At 41.2% G+C, this 12,357-nt stretch overlaps 5 protein-coding genes across 7 annotated transcripts; 3 read left to right on the top strand and 2 right to left on the bottom strand.

Annotated features, from left to right (window-relative positions):
• Window positions 1-2,813: 2,813 nt before the first annotated feature.
• Window positions 2,814-4,237, top strand: LOC119556070 (microsomal glutathione S-transferase 1). The gene is made up of 2 exons (XM_037867885.1): window positions 2,814-3,108; window positions 3,751-4,237. The coding sequence occupies exons 1-2, from the start codon at window positions 2,858-2,860 to the stop codon at window positions 4,001-4,003; spliced, it is 504 nt and encodes a 167-aa protein (XP_037723813.1). The 5' UTR covers window positions 2,814-2,857; the 3' UTR covers window positions 4,004-4,237.
• A 169-nt stretch (window positions 4,238-4,406) lies between these two features.
• LOC119556069 (microsomal glutathione S-transferase 1) lies at window positions 4,407-5,598 on the top strand. 2 transcript variants are annotated; one of them, XM_037867883.1, is made up of 4 exons: window positions 4,407-4,726; window positions 4,804-4,839; window positions 4,935-5,014; window positions 5,312-5,598. In XM_037867883.1, the coding sequence occupies exons 1-4, from the start codon at window positions 4,559-4,561 to the stop codon at window positions 5,562-5,564; spliced, it is 537 nt and encodes a 178-aa protein (XP_037723811.1). In that variant the 5' UTR covers window positions 4,407-4,558; the 3' UTR covers window positions 5,565-5,598. The 2 variants fall into 2 exon arrangements, with proteins under 2 accessions (XP_037723811.1, XP_037723812.1); XM_037867884.1 differs by lacking the exon at window positions 4,804-4,839.
• Window positions 5,599-6,178: 580 nt separating this feature from the next.
• Window positions 6,179-6,842, bottom strand: LOC119556071 (cytochrome c oxidase copper chaperone). 2 transcript variants are annotated; one of them, XM_037867886.1, is made up of 3 exons: window positions 6,721-6,842; window positions 6,477-6,655; window positions 6,179-6,403 (listed from the first exon to the last, which is right to left on the bottom strand). In XM_037867886.1, the coding sequence occupies exons 2-3, from the start codon at window positions 6,629-6,631 to the stop codon at window positions 6,319-6,321; spliced, it is 240 nt and encodes a 79-aa protein (XP_037723814.1). In that variant the 5' UTR covers window positions 6,632-6,655; window positions 6,721-6,842; the 3' UTR covers window positions 6,179-6,318. The 2 variants fall into 2 exon arrangements, with proteins under 2 accessions (XP_037723814.1, XP_037723815.1); XM_037867887.1 differs by having other exon boundaries at window positions 6,477-6,658; window positions 6,721-6,822.
• A 455-nt stretch (window positions 6,843-7,297) lies between these two features.
• On the bottom strand, window positions 7,298-8,074 carry LOC119556068 (translation machinery-associated protein 16 homolog). The gene is made up of 2 exons (XM_037867881.1): window positions 7,931-8,074; window positions 7,298-7,863 (listed from the first exon to the last, which is right to left on the bottom strand). Exons 1-2 carry the CDS (start codon window positions 7,931-7,933, stop codon window positions 7,321-7,323), a joined length of 546 nt encoding a protein of 181 aa, XP_037723809.1. The 5' UTR covers window positions 7,934-8,074; the 3' UTR covers window positions 7,298-7,320.
• Window positions 7,719-11,090, top strand: LOC119556067 (lipoamide acyltransferase component of branched-chain alpha-keto acid dehydrogenase complex, mitochondrial). The gene is made up of 5 exons (XM_037867880.1): window positions 7,719-7,857; window positions 7,925-8,502; window positions 9,284-9,967; window positions 10,028-10,426; window positions 10,484-11,090. Exons 2-5 carry the CDS (start codon window positions 8,431-8,433, stop codon window positions 10,715-10,717), a joined length of 1,389 nt encoding a protein of 462 aa, XP_037723808.1. The 5' UTR covers window positions 7,719-7,857; window positions 7,925-8,430; the 3' UTR covers window positions 10,718-11,090.
• Window positions 11,091-12,357: the final 1,267 nt, after the last annotated feature.

The raw sequence follows: 12,357 nt of genomic DNA, 5'->3' as shown, positions 1-12,357 counted from the left end.
CTAAATATCCGAGCACTGGCTGCGGAGGCCTTCGAATCAAAATGTTGCCAAGCTAAATCAAACAAATCATTTTTTAACGTATTCATTAAGTATAAATGTTTTAGGGAATTAAAGCACGCCATTTCTATAATAATGTTGCCAAGCTAGATCAAACAAAAACACCTTTTAACGAAATTCAACACACAAAAGTTTTGATATCAACTTTTTTGACGAATATAGATTTTACATGCGACAAAATAAATATAGTGCGTGTTTAGAGGCTCAGAAGTAACGGCCTTTCGAAGTTTTCCCGCTTATCTAGGTGGTTTTTTCAAAAGTGGTAGAACTAAAGTTACATATATCAAGCTGTTGAACTGGACCCTAAAACGTTTTGGCACATACTGACAAGCAACAATAAAATGTAATTTTGTAATGTCCCCCAGAATTTGTATTAACGAATAACTTTAAAACGGAGTCTCTAATTAAATAATTAATTAATTACTGTACGATTTGATTTTAATTTTTTTAATTTAAGAGAATAAATATATACATAAGCGTTTAAAAATTACTTAATATACGACATTTCATTTAATAAATTTTACTACACTGTTCTGAAATATCCGCTAAATAAAGTTTCTTGGACATATATCCATAAAAATACCATAAACCCAGAGTTGTCGCCAAAAAACCTGCAAGCCTGAAACGATTTTAGCTAATCTAGTTGGCCTTAGGAAACTAACATGACATTTAAAATCACTTGAAAAATATTCCCTTTAACGACGGACATGAAAACGAACGACTTGGGTATCAGTTCTGATCTGGAGTTCGTGGCCAGTCCGTTTAAGGACCTTCGATTGGAGGTGGAACCGCTTGTGGCGTTATCCTAGACCTGGCTTACTGTAAGTTAAAGCCCGAAAGTGAAGACAAAGATTTTTTGAGTGATTTGCATCAGCTTTGGCTAGGGACAAACTGGTGAAGGCCAATCGCTTCGTCACGCTGGCGAACCTTCCCAACTTGGGTGTCGGGGATCTGGAGATGGCGCAGCTGGAGCGGACCGACGAGCTGATGAGGAGGCATCAGGCGCTGGAGCTCCTGGCAGGAGTGCGAGTCGGGCACCAATGCTGCCCTCCTGGCGCCACCGCAAGGTGGTCTTGATGGCCGACCTGAAGGACCCTGAACAGCCCCAACCGATATCGAGGATTGGAGTGCCATCCAATCCCGGGTCTTAACAACTCCAGCTCCAGTTCGATGTTAGCCATGGAATCTTCGCTTCCGGGCTCTAACGTTCTGCGTTTTGTTTGCAGTCCAGACACCCTTAAATCCATTCGTTGAGGTCTCCGATCTCCGGACCCATCGTTTAACCTTCAGAGATGTATTCTTCAACGCCTGGTTCTGCCAGCGAAAGACCTTTGATTATAGGATATAGGCTATACCCATTATTCAAAGGACTTTGCGGGCAATCCCAGGAGTTATTGAAAGTATTTCGGCAGGTTTAACGCTGGGTGGAGGGATTGGGGCCCTCACCGGTGGAGTCTTTGGACTGCAAGGAGTAGCAACGATGGCACTGCCCCGGTCTTTAAAAAGCAACGTATTAAAAAAATTACCAATAATGAGCAGACTACGAACGAAAACTTATTCTACACCTAAAATATAATATTTGTTAATATAGATCTCTTGTTATTTATTTGCTAATCGAAAGTCAGTTCTGTCATATCATGGTTGATACTGAACAAATATAGCTGACCTATATTTGTTTAGTAACAACCATGATATGGCAGAACTGACTTTCGATTAGATAATAAATAACAAGAGGAATGTATTAACAAATATCATGTTTTAGGTGTAGAATAAGGTTTCCTTTATAGTTTGCTCATTCTTGGTCATTTTTTTTTCTGGATACGATGATTTTTAAAGATCGCGGCAGTGCCTTCGTTGCTACTCCGTGCACCCCAAAAACCCGACCGGTGAGGGCCCGAATTCCCGAATATATGGAGAAGCAAATTTGTATACACTTGACTCGTATATAGTGTATTTATTTTGTCGCATGTAAAATCATTTTTCGGCACAAAATTTAATATTAGAACTTTTCTATGTTAAAGGTGCGAACGTCACTATATATTTTACCTCATTAAGAGGTGTTCTTGTTTTATATCAGAAGTTATTAAAGAGACTATTAGTGTCTTTGAATTATTGTTCTTCTTATTTTCTTGTTCCTTAAAGTATGGTATTTAGATGAATTGTAAGAAAGAAAAAGTTTATTTTGAAAAGTCCTCCATAATCTTTTTTTTAATCACTGTCAATCGACGCGTATTTTCAATGAGAATACATCTATCTTAGTAAACTGAGGCATTTATCCCCAATGTCCCCAACATTTTACGGTTACACTTTCACCGCTCTTTTTGGTTTTAGGATACCTTTCGATTGATGTACGAGTATCACTCGTGATGATCGGATCACCACAACAAATTTAAATTTTTTTTGTGTACGTGTAGTCGCCTTCGCACACTCTCCTGGTGCGCTTCGTCACTACGTGTATTGCCGTCCACAGTGATTAGTTGACAAAAAGTTAGAAACGGTATTTAGCCAAGGCAAAAGTTATTCCCTTTAACAAAAATAGGTTTTTGACCTTATACGAATCGATTATTGGACGGCCTTTTATTTTTGATTAATTATGAATTCGCGAAAAGCACTTATAAACCGCTATAAATAGCCCAAAAATGGGGCTGATGCGAAATATTTCCAATAAATTATTGAGTTATTATGAGGTGGAAATGAGGTCAGTTGAGGGAACTTCACCACCTGTTGTGCCTCCTGCGCCAATTGGCCACCTGGGCCACGCACTCACCTGCGAACGGTCGACGGTAACGGAACTTTCGCCATGGACAACGGACCGACTGACGCCACGCCCACCGCCGCCGCCTTCCGGCTGGTGCTGCTCAGTAAATCGAATCCCGTGATGGGCTGCTATATGTTCTGGACCAGCCTGCTGGTGTTCAAGATGCTGGTAATGTCGCTCCTCACGGCCCGCCAGCGGATGAAAACCAAGACCTATGCCAATCCGGAGGATTTGCGAATCAGCCGCAGTCCGGAGGTTCGATTCGGAGATCCCAATGTGGAGCGGGTGCGCAGGTAAGTGAAAAATGATCTATGTATAATATCTATTTCTGAATTTCGCGCTGAAAAATTATATGCTTAACATTTTATGCATATATCAACACCCAAAAAGTTTAGCTGAATAAGAAGACCCTTTAAAGTTGATAAATTAACGGTCGTCAGCTCAAAAAACGAGCGAAAAAATATACCATCTAATGGTAAAAAAGATAGTGCTGGTTCTCATTATTTAACTTATAAATAAGTAACTATTTTCAAGAAATTTGCAAGTTCATTGATTTAAAGCTAAAGAAAGCGGCAAGGCTGAAGAATTCGCGGTCGTCAACATTAAAGCATACAAAAAATAATACCATCTAATCTTGAAAAAGATAGTGTTTGTTCTTATTATTTAACAAATAACACATTATTTTATCCCTTTCCATGTATATGGATTTTTAAATAGGTATGTTATAATTATTTTCAACTTTTCTAGAAATTAAATTAAACTCATTGATTAAAAGCTAAAGAATTCGCGGTCGTCCACTTTATAGGAGTCGAAAAATAAATCCAGCTAATCTTGAAAAATATGGTGCTTGTTCTTATTATTTAACTTATAAAAAACACCCTAATCTTTTAACCCTTTTCTACGTGTAAGGTTTTAAGTTCTCTGAATATTTGCAGGGCCCATCGCAACGATCTGGAGAACGTTCTGCCATTCCTTCTAATGTCCCTGGTCTATGTGGCCAGCGGACCGAATCCCCTGACCGCCCGTCTGCTGATCCGCATCGGAGCAAGTGCCCGGCTGCTCCACACGGTGGTCTACGCACTATTCCCGGTTCCGCAACCAGCCAGAGCCCTGGCCTTCTTCACCACCTTCGCCATTACCTGCTTCGAGGCGGGCTACGTACTCATGTGCTGTATTAAGTACATTTAGACTGCTAGTGACCCCCACTTAGTCAGAACTACTCACCCTTTCGCAGAAGCAGCACCAGTGATGTCAAGTTAAGAGTCTAGGTACAAAGTTAGGTACTTATTTTAAGGCAAATAATGTACGCTCTAGTCCACTTAGGTCGTTTTAATTGCTCAATAAGTACTTAAAAACACGCTGATCGCCTACAAATACTTTGAGGTAATATATCTTTCCGATTCAATCTTAATTAATTTACAAGTTTTTTGTTAGATATATTAGTTACTAGATTAAATCTTCGGAAAGTAACTAACTTTTTTTTAACTCTACACCATTGGTATCATATAAAATTCAAAAATATAAATATAGATTAGCATAGCTTTGTGTACAGTATAGCTGCCGCACTTCGGTAAAGTAGATTAAATATTACCCGTACCATTGCTGCACAGTACCTTAGATTCGGTTCGACGCAATTCGTAACCAGTTTGGCCGCATGTTTATGATCTCCCCATTGAGCTGAGCGCGGCTTTATCATTTGTCGAAGTCGGCTCAAAGCGAACGCACTTACATTTAGCATCCGCCATGTCGGCCCCAGCAAATAATGCCACCCAGCAGACGATGACATCGCCCGGCGATATGTTCAACCTTGAGAATCCGGTCTTTTGCTGCTATCTCTTCTGGGCCACGGTGCTGGTGGCGAAGATGCTCCTCATGTCCTTGCTAACGGCCGTGCAGCGTTTCCGGTACAAGGTAGGCTATATATATAAATCTCTTTATGTTGCTGCACTAGCTCAAAGGTCACCATCATTCCGCCATTCCATTCACAGCTGCTGGCACTCGTACCGCTGGCACTGCGACGCAAGGTATACAAAAGCAACTAGTCATCGCGATAACTTAAGATTAATACGCTTAACCTGTTTGGCCAGCTTCTAAAAATGGTTGTTTTTCGCTTTTATAGATCTTTCCCAACCAGGAGGATCTGTTCTTCAAGAATCTGGAAGTGAAATTCGATGATCCGCATGTGGAGCGGGTTAGAAGGTATTGATGTTAAGGCATTGGGAAACATTCGTAGAAATAACTTCCGTCAATTACTCTTAAATTACTTGATGGCCTTAAATTATTATTGTAGTACACTATTAAGCATTGTTATCCACTACTAAAGTAAGGCTATGCCCACAATTTAAGGCACTTAAAATATTGCTTATAAGCAATTCGAAAAACGTTTTGAACATAAACCATTTAACTAGAGAATAGAATATGTACTTGGGCTGATCGACTGTATTAAGAATATTATAGCTCCATTACTATAACTCCTAATATTTTTCCACCTCCTAGAGCCCATCGCAATGACATGGAGAACATCCTGCCGTACTTTATCATGTCCTTGATTTATATCAGCACCAATCCGAATGCCAATGTGGCCTGCAATCTGTTCCGTGTGGCCTCCGTGGCCAGGATCATTCACACTCTGGTCTACGCCGTTTATCCGGTGCCGCAGCCCTCGAGGATTCTGGCCTTCGCCACCATGCTCCTGATCACCTTCTACATGGCCGCCGTTGTCGCCCTGCGCACCCTAAGCTTTATCTAAATAAACACTAGTCCCTATTGGCTTAAACCTTAAACGCTACATCTTTTTTTTTCAAGTTTGGATCGAGGTGAGCTGGGGTATATTGGAAACTTGCTCTATAAGTTTAGGGAGAGGAGAAACCAATTTTTCTCCATTTCGATTACAGATCTTGAAGTTTTAATTGAGAATCGGTTCCAAATGAGTTTGTAGGGATCTAATTTAGTTCAATGATTTATAGAAGACGAAATTGTAGTTATACATTGGCACACAATGAACAATAAATTAAGATTAAACCATCTAGATGTCGAGCTGTACTATACTACTATTATTTACTATTAAAATTGTATTGGCTATCAAGTTTTAAGGGTTTCTTTTGGTTATATATAAAAATCAACTCATAAAATAATAACGATCTAAACATTATTTGCATAGTCATTACAAGTTAAATGAAAGACCTACCAACAAACATGACTTGACCAAATGTTTCCATTAATTTAGCTCTAAGATTAGCTTAACATTCAGCAAAAAACAACATTAAAATCTGAAACTCTTCCTGAACAATTTAAGACCATATTGCTGGGAAAACTATTCAAAAGGAACTACGCACCATCTTCGAACAAGAAAATTACAAATCGTTCGGCTTTCAATTAATTTAGTTCTATAATTAGCTTGAGATGCAACAAAAACAAACAGTGGAAGGGGCTGGGCATCCGGGTGTTAAACTGGGGGTCTGCAGGTCTACTAAGTACCCTAATGGCCGCGTCATCCAGGACGTCTAGATATTGAAGCCGGCATCGCGCATGCACTTCTTGTGCGCCTCGATGAGTGCGGAGCAGTTCTCCTCGCCGTTCTCCACAATGCTGGAGGAGATTGAGAGTTGGAGTTATAAGGTTGCGTCATTGGTTGCGAGGGGAAAGGGGTTGGCACACTCACCAGGCGTCACGTGCCCTCTTGGTCTCCGGACAGGCGCAACAGGCCTTGCACTTGGGCTTCTCGCCGGATGCGGTTCCGGATGAGGATGCAGTGGCCACCGGTTGGGCGGCCGAAACACTGGGAGCCGCGACTCCCTGGGACGCGCTGTTGCCCATTCTTCAGTGGAGGTTTGGTCAAAACTGCTGGGTATCAATAGTCCGGGCGTTACTGAACACCTCACGTTTGTTTATATAATAAAACTCACGTTTCGAGACGGATATTTCACCACAATTCGGTTAATCGCGCACACAAAAATATCTAAATTCAAGTTCACCGAACAGGGTTGTCAAGTGGCCAACAGATATCGAGATGCTTGCTAAGGTATCGGTAAAACTACTATAAGGAGTATCGTTTCTAACTTTCAAATTTATTAAATAAATTTCAGTTAATTAAGAATAGCTTAAAAATATTGTTCCTATGTTTGCTTTGAGAATATTTACATTATTTTGAAAAATTGTGGAAACTTCGGGATTAAAAACTTGATATTTGCTTTAAGAATTTAAAAATTATATGAAAAATAATTACACATGGAAACGAAAATTCATTGTGAAAAAACGTAACATACATTATTTTAGTTTGAGGTTACACATTTGTTCACAATAGTAATTAAAGTAAAATACAAAGAATAAAATTAAATGATTAATTTTAATCCACACCCGATATCTATAGTTTGTCACGTGTTCTAAAACGAAGAACAGCATGACAACTCTGCCACGTAGAACAGCTGTGGCCAATCGATAACAGGCAGTGTTGCAAAACAGCCAAATGCAAATGTCAACAAATGAATTTGTATTTCTTATTTATTTTATGTTTCCATTTGCTCGCTGGTGGTTTCCTTATTCCCGGACTGCACCTTGAGCCGCTGCAGCATGTTGTGCGAGACCAGGTCGAGTTTCAGGTGCTGCACACTCAGGGCACTGCCGTCCCAGTCGCGCAGCATTTTTAACTTGAGCGGATCGCAGAGGTTGACCAGTTCCAGGCCGCCGGTGCGGAATTCATTGCGCTCCTTTTCCAGCGTCATGGTGATCACATCCTTGCGGGCGGCATGCTGATTAGCCCGGTGCTTGCCAATCGATTGCTTCAGGTTGATCTGCTCCAGCTCCTCGTCGAATCGGGTGAAGTACAGTTCAATCAGATCCTCCAGCTCCTGTGGACTAAGGGGCTCGGTGCGTCCCTCATCGATTTGCCCCAGAAACCAGCTCAATTTTTCGCCCGTGAGGTTGCTTTTGATTGCATGGCCCAGCCGAACTTTGTGCTTGTTGTTCTGACGACGTGCTTTCTTGCCTAGCGCCTTGGTTTTCCGGCTGTTCGGGTGCTTGCATTTCTCCAGCTCCTTGCGCAGGTTCGTCTGGTATTTTTAAAGTTTTAGATTTTAGCTTAACTATCATTTTAAACATTATTTACCACAGACTCACCATTTTTACGCCGCTGAAACGTTCACGTTGTTTTGATGTCAGTGTTGGTAAACGCCGGCGGGCACATGTACGATCAGCTGGATCCTTAGTGGTGGGCACTTTTCACGATAGTTTAAGCTAATGTTCAACTACTGAGGTAATATTTTGTTGTACGATATTTTTAAAACTCTTAAATATAGTCACATTTATTTAAAAACTCTTCACAGACAATAACTTTAATACTTTATTTGAAAATATATGCATAATAACTATGTTTACTTCGCAGTACACATATTTTAACTTAAAAACGAGCTTGATTTGTGTACATTTAGGCTTTTTCAAATAGTTTTACCAGATGATCTTGCAGCTTATATTTATCGATAGTTAGCTTAAGGGTCCACCTCCAGCCAGAATCATATGTTTCTGCCAGCACAAACACACCTGCGCGATCGCATAAAACCTACGATCGGAACCGACCCGCGCCATTTCCCGTGCATTTCCAGGCCCCAAAGTCCCGCTAAATGGCAACACACCTGCTCCGCAATGGCGCTACCTGTTGGCTGCTCAGGAACTGCATTTCCCGCCAGGCGACGGTAAGTTAACCAGGAAAACGACCGCCAGTCCATGCCAAAAAGTAAAACAACACCACCCGTTACGTAATATCACAAACACCCAGAGCGAGCGAGAGGGAAGAACTATCTGAACGCTCCTCTAATCGGAGCAATTTGTTTTCATTACACGGGAAAAAAAAGGGATCAAAGATCGTTGGTTTTAGAAATTTGACATAGCTATAAAAATATTTTCTGTATATTTATGTGGGTCTACAATATCAATCTATGAAAAAGATCATCATTATAAAATGTGCATACAAAGGTTATTTTCAAATAAACCATACATTTAGTGACAATCGGATCATAAAGATAAAATATTCATAAATATAAATATAATAGTAACATTTTACCATAATATTAATTAAAAATGAATCAATTAGAATATTATATTAATATAAATATATTAATTTATTTTCGCCTAAATATATTTGTATAGATCTTTTAAATAAACCACATTAATAGCTGTTAAGTTAAAATTAAAGCTTTAAAAGTTGATTAATTGTTTTTTAATATTATTACATTTTTTAATTGCTGATTACAAGTTTCATTCAGTAAACATTCAGTAAAATCGATGTAGTATAACGCAGTTTCATAATAAGTTTGCTCTTAGGAATATAAATTCGGAGAATAATATCAACGTTTTCTTAAAAACCAACTGTATAGCCAATTTTCGGTGGATATGCCAAAAATATAAATTGTTTTAATACTTATTACCTTCACTAAAGAAAATAATAAGCCATCTTAAAATCTTTTTTCCTTGTAGTTAAGACGCTGCCTGCATGTGACCTCCAGTCTGGATAAGTCGGTCTCCTTCAATCTCAGCGACATCGGCGAGGGCATTCGCGAAGTGACCGTCAAGGAGTGGTTCGTGAAGGTGGGCGACACTGTGGAGCAGTTCGACAATCTCTGCGAAGTGCAATCGGACAAGGCTTCGGTGACCATCACCAGTCGCTATGATGGCAAGATAACCAAGATTTACCACAACATTGATGAGATTGCCTTGGTTGGCAAGCCTCTGCTGGATTTTGATGTGGTGGATGAGGAGGGCGATGACGCAGAGGACTCATCCTCCTCCTCTGCATCCTCCGAAAGTTCTGCCAGCGAAGCGGAGCGGGAGAAACCAACTGAAGCAGCCGTCACGCCCACTGGCGGTCGTGTGATCACTCCCGCTACGCCCTCTGTGCGTCGCCTGGCCAAGGAACACCAGTTGGATCTGGCCAAGGTGCCGGCAACGGGCAAGAATGGTCGTGTGCTCAAGGGTGATATCCTGGAGTTTCTGGGACAGGTGCCTCCGGGTACAAATGTGCCACATCCCACACTGGCGACCAATAAGCCAGAGGCTTCTTCTGCACCCGCTGCATCTGCTCCCATTTCCGTGCCCGCTGATCGCGTAGAGGTGCTCAAGGGAGTGCGCAAGGCCATGCTTAAATCGATGACTGAATCCCTGGTAAGTGCTTCGGAAGCTAAAGCATCTATATCAAATAACCATTGACTTCTTTCCCTTTAGAAAATCCCGCACTTTGCGTACAGCGATGAGATTGACATGACTCAGCTGGTGCAATTCCGCAGCCAACTCCAGGCGGTGGCCAAGGAGAATGGCGTCCCTAAACTCACGTTCATGCCCTTTTGCATCAAGGCCGCCAGCGTTGCGCTTTCCAAGTATCCAATTGTTAACAGCTCCCTGGACTTGGCCAGCGAATCGCTGATCTTTAAGGGTGCCCACAACATTAGCGTGGCCATCGATACGCCGCAGGGTCTGGTGGTCCCCAACATCAAGAACTGCCAGGCGAAGAACATCATCGAGATAGCCAAGGACCTAAACGCACTGGTGGAGCGCGGACGCACTGGCTCCCTGTCCCCTGCGGACTTTGCCGACGGCACTTTCTCGCTGTCCAACATCGGAGTTGTAAGTATAAGTTTTAATTGTGTGGCGAATGTGATGATGATGTGGTAAATCTTCCAGATTGGTGGCACCTACACGCACCCCTGCATCATGGCACCCCAGGTGGCCATCGGAGCGATGGGAAGGACCAAGGCGGTGCCGCGTTTCAACGACAAGGATGAGGTGGTCAAGGCGTATGTAATGAGCGTGAGCTGGTGCGCCGACCATCGCGTTATCGACGGCGTGACCATGGCCAGTTTCTCGAACGTGTGGAAGCAGTACCTGGAGCAGCCGGCCCTCTTCCTGCTGCACTAGCCTGCCTGAGACTCGAAAAACGCTAACTCCCACGGATAAGGCTGTTTCCCGATGCATTTATCTAGACATCTAATTTTGTAAATTGTACGACAATCCCTTTTGTTCTAAAGCATGTGCCATGTGCCGCCGCCCATCCCCGAAATGTGCATTTATAGGAGGAAAGCTGCTCTGAGCGGCTCCTCGATTACTTTAAGCTCCTGGCGCACATGGCTGGCTTTCTGTTTAACTCCTATTTTTGTTTAACTGCATTTATTAATTCTTTTTAGTTTGTTAAGCAGCAGCTTTAGCGTACAGTTCAACTGTAGTGTGTGCATTTATTTTAAAGCTTTGTTTTAATGGCTGTCCAATAAATATCCCAAGCGGTTTATGTGAAGCCCCCATCTCTTTGCATATTTTCCCGGTACCTAAGTGAGTTGTAAAATATTTGTAATTGGCTTAAAACTTTGCCTTTGCGGCCCTGTGGCAGCTTTTTGTGCTTCGTATGCTTTCAAATAGAAATTAGGAGAAGGTAATTGGATGAAGCTGATGCTCTGAAAATATCTGTAGCATAGAACGTGTGTTTAGGACTGTGGTGCTTCTTAAATGTTGTAAAATTGAAACATGGTCATAAAATTATAGGTTTATCTTCAGTAATAATCTTAATCTTGATTTGAGGACTCTCCAAATGTGCCTATCAACGCTTAATACCCCTATGGATATGCCAAAAAATGAACTCATAACTTACGCATATGTATTTTTAAGAACACTTTTCCGTACAAACTCGCATTACTTCGTATGCGGGCATGTGTACACTGTACAATGATATACATGATTTTCAACTTTGTTTTGCTGCAGGCCTAACTTAATTTGAGCATCCATTTTGTCCGATGGCTTCGCCCAGCTACTGCAGGGTCACATGAAGCACCCCCACCAGGCACGTTACTATCCATGTGGCAGCGATATGGCAGAGTCATGTGGTCAAAAGTGTAGCTAAAAATTGAATGATGTCTGGCTTTCTTCTACAGGATACATTATATATTACCATATATGGTAATATATATATTGGAAACAAGTGTTTTTAATCAAACATTTTTTAATTAGCCCAGCAACGATTTTCAACAGAACATAATTTAATCTTTAGAAAGATAAAGTAATAATATATTTGATTATAAAAATAATTTGCATTTGGTACATTTCGTTAGTACAAAAAAGTCGTAAAACTCTACGCTCTGTAACATTATAGTATGAACATTTATGTGACAGAGATTTTATTTCGGGGTGCCAGCGAAACCTCTGGTAGTTCGAAACCTCTCTGAAAGATGTCTAAAGGTATGACATGATATATGTCTAGTTCAGAGGTCTGAAAGACAAATGACCCATCCCGTTGCCCTATGTTTTCGAAGCATACTTTTCCACACCTTTTAAAGTGGCTTCAAAACTCTATAGACTCTATAGATGGGTGTACCCAAAATAAAATGCTAGCATGAAAAAAGCTAGTACAGAAAAAAAGCTAGTATCCAAATAAAAGCTACTATCCCAAATTAAAAACCCAACTACCATCTCCAAAGTAGCGTTGACTTCAACGTGTGGGACATGCGCTGTGCTTTCTTTTTGACAAGAATCCAACAAGTGCGGCGTGGAAATACCGTTCGTAGGGCTTC

Source organism: Drosophila subpulchrella, chromosome X (assembly GCF_014743375.2).
Source record: "Drosophila subpulchrella strain 33 F10 #4 breed RU33 chromosome X, RU_Dsub_v1.1 Primary Assembly, whole genome shotgun sequence".
Taxonomy (NCBI): domain Eukaryota; kingdom Metazoa; phylum Arthropoda; class Insecta; order Diptera; family Drosophilidae; genus Drosophila; species Drosophila subpulchrella.
The sequence above is the reverse complement of the archived record's forward strand: the minus strand, read 5'-3'. Positions and strand labels throughout refer to the sequence as shown.

Bases quoted from the DNA above. Each gene is read 5' to 3' on its own strand.
- LOC119556070 (XM_037867885.1), top strand. From the start codon at position 2,858: ATGGACAACGGACCGACTGACGCCACGCCCACCGCCGCCGCCTTCCGG. The intron at 3,109-3,750 runs GTAAGTGAAAAA...GAATATTTGCAG, and splicing joins AATGTGGAGCGGGTGCGCAG to GGCCCATCGCAACGATCTGG.
- LOC119556069 (XM_037867883.1), top strand. From the start codon at position 4,559: ATGTCGGCCCCAGCAAATAATGCCACCCAGCAGACGATGACATCGCCC. The intron at 4,840-4,934 runs GTATACAAAAGC...TCGCTTTTATAG, and splicing joins CGCTGGCACTGCGACGCAAG to ATCTTTCCCAACCAGGAGGA. The intron at 5,015-5,311 runs GTATTGATGTTA...TCCACCTCCTAG, and splicing joins CATGTGGAGCGGGTTAGAAG to AGCCCATCGCAATGACATGG.
- LOC119556071 (XM_037867886.1), bottom strand. From the start codon at position 6,631: ATGGGCAACAGCGCGTCCCAGGGAGTCGCGGCTCCCAGTGTTTCGGCC. The intron at 6,404-6,476 runs GTGAGTGTGCCA...AATCTCCTCCAG, and splicing joins AAGAGGGCACGTGACGCCTG to CATTGTGGAGAACGGCGAGG.
- LOC119556067 (XM_037867880.1), top strand. From the start codon at position 8,431: ATGGCAACACACCTGCTCCGCAATGGCGCTACCTGTTGGCTGCTCAGG. The intron at 8,503-9,283 runs GTAAGTTAACCA...TTTTCCTTGTAG, and splicing joins GCATTTCCCGCCAGGCGACG to TTAAGACGCTGCCTGCATGT. The intron at 9,968-10,027 runs GTAAGTGCTTCG...CTTTCCCTTTAG, and splicing joins AATCGATGACTGAATCCCTG to AAAATCCCGCACTTTGCGTA.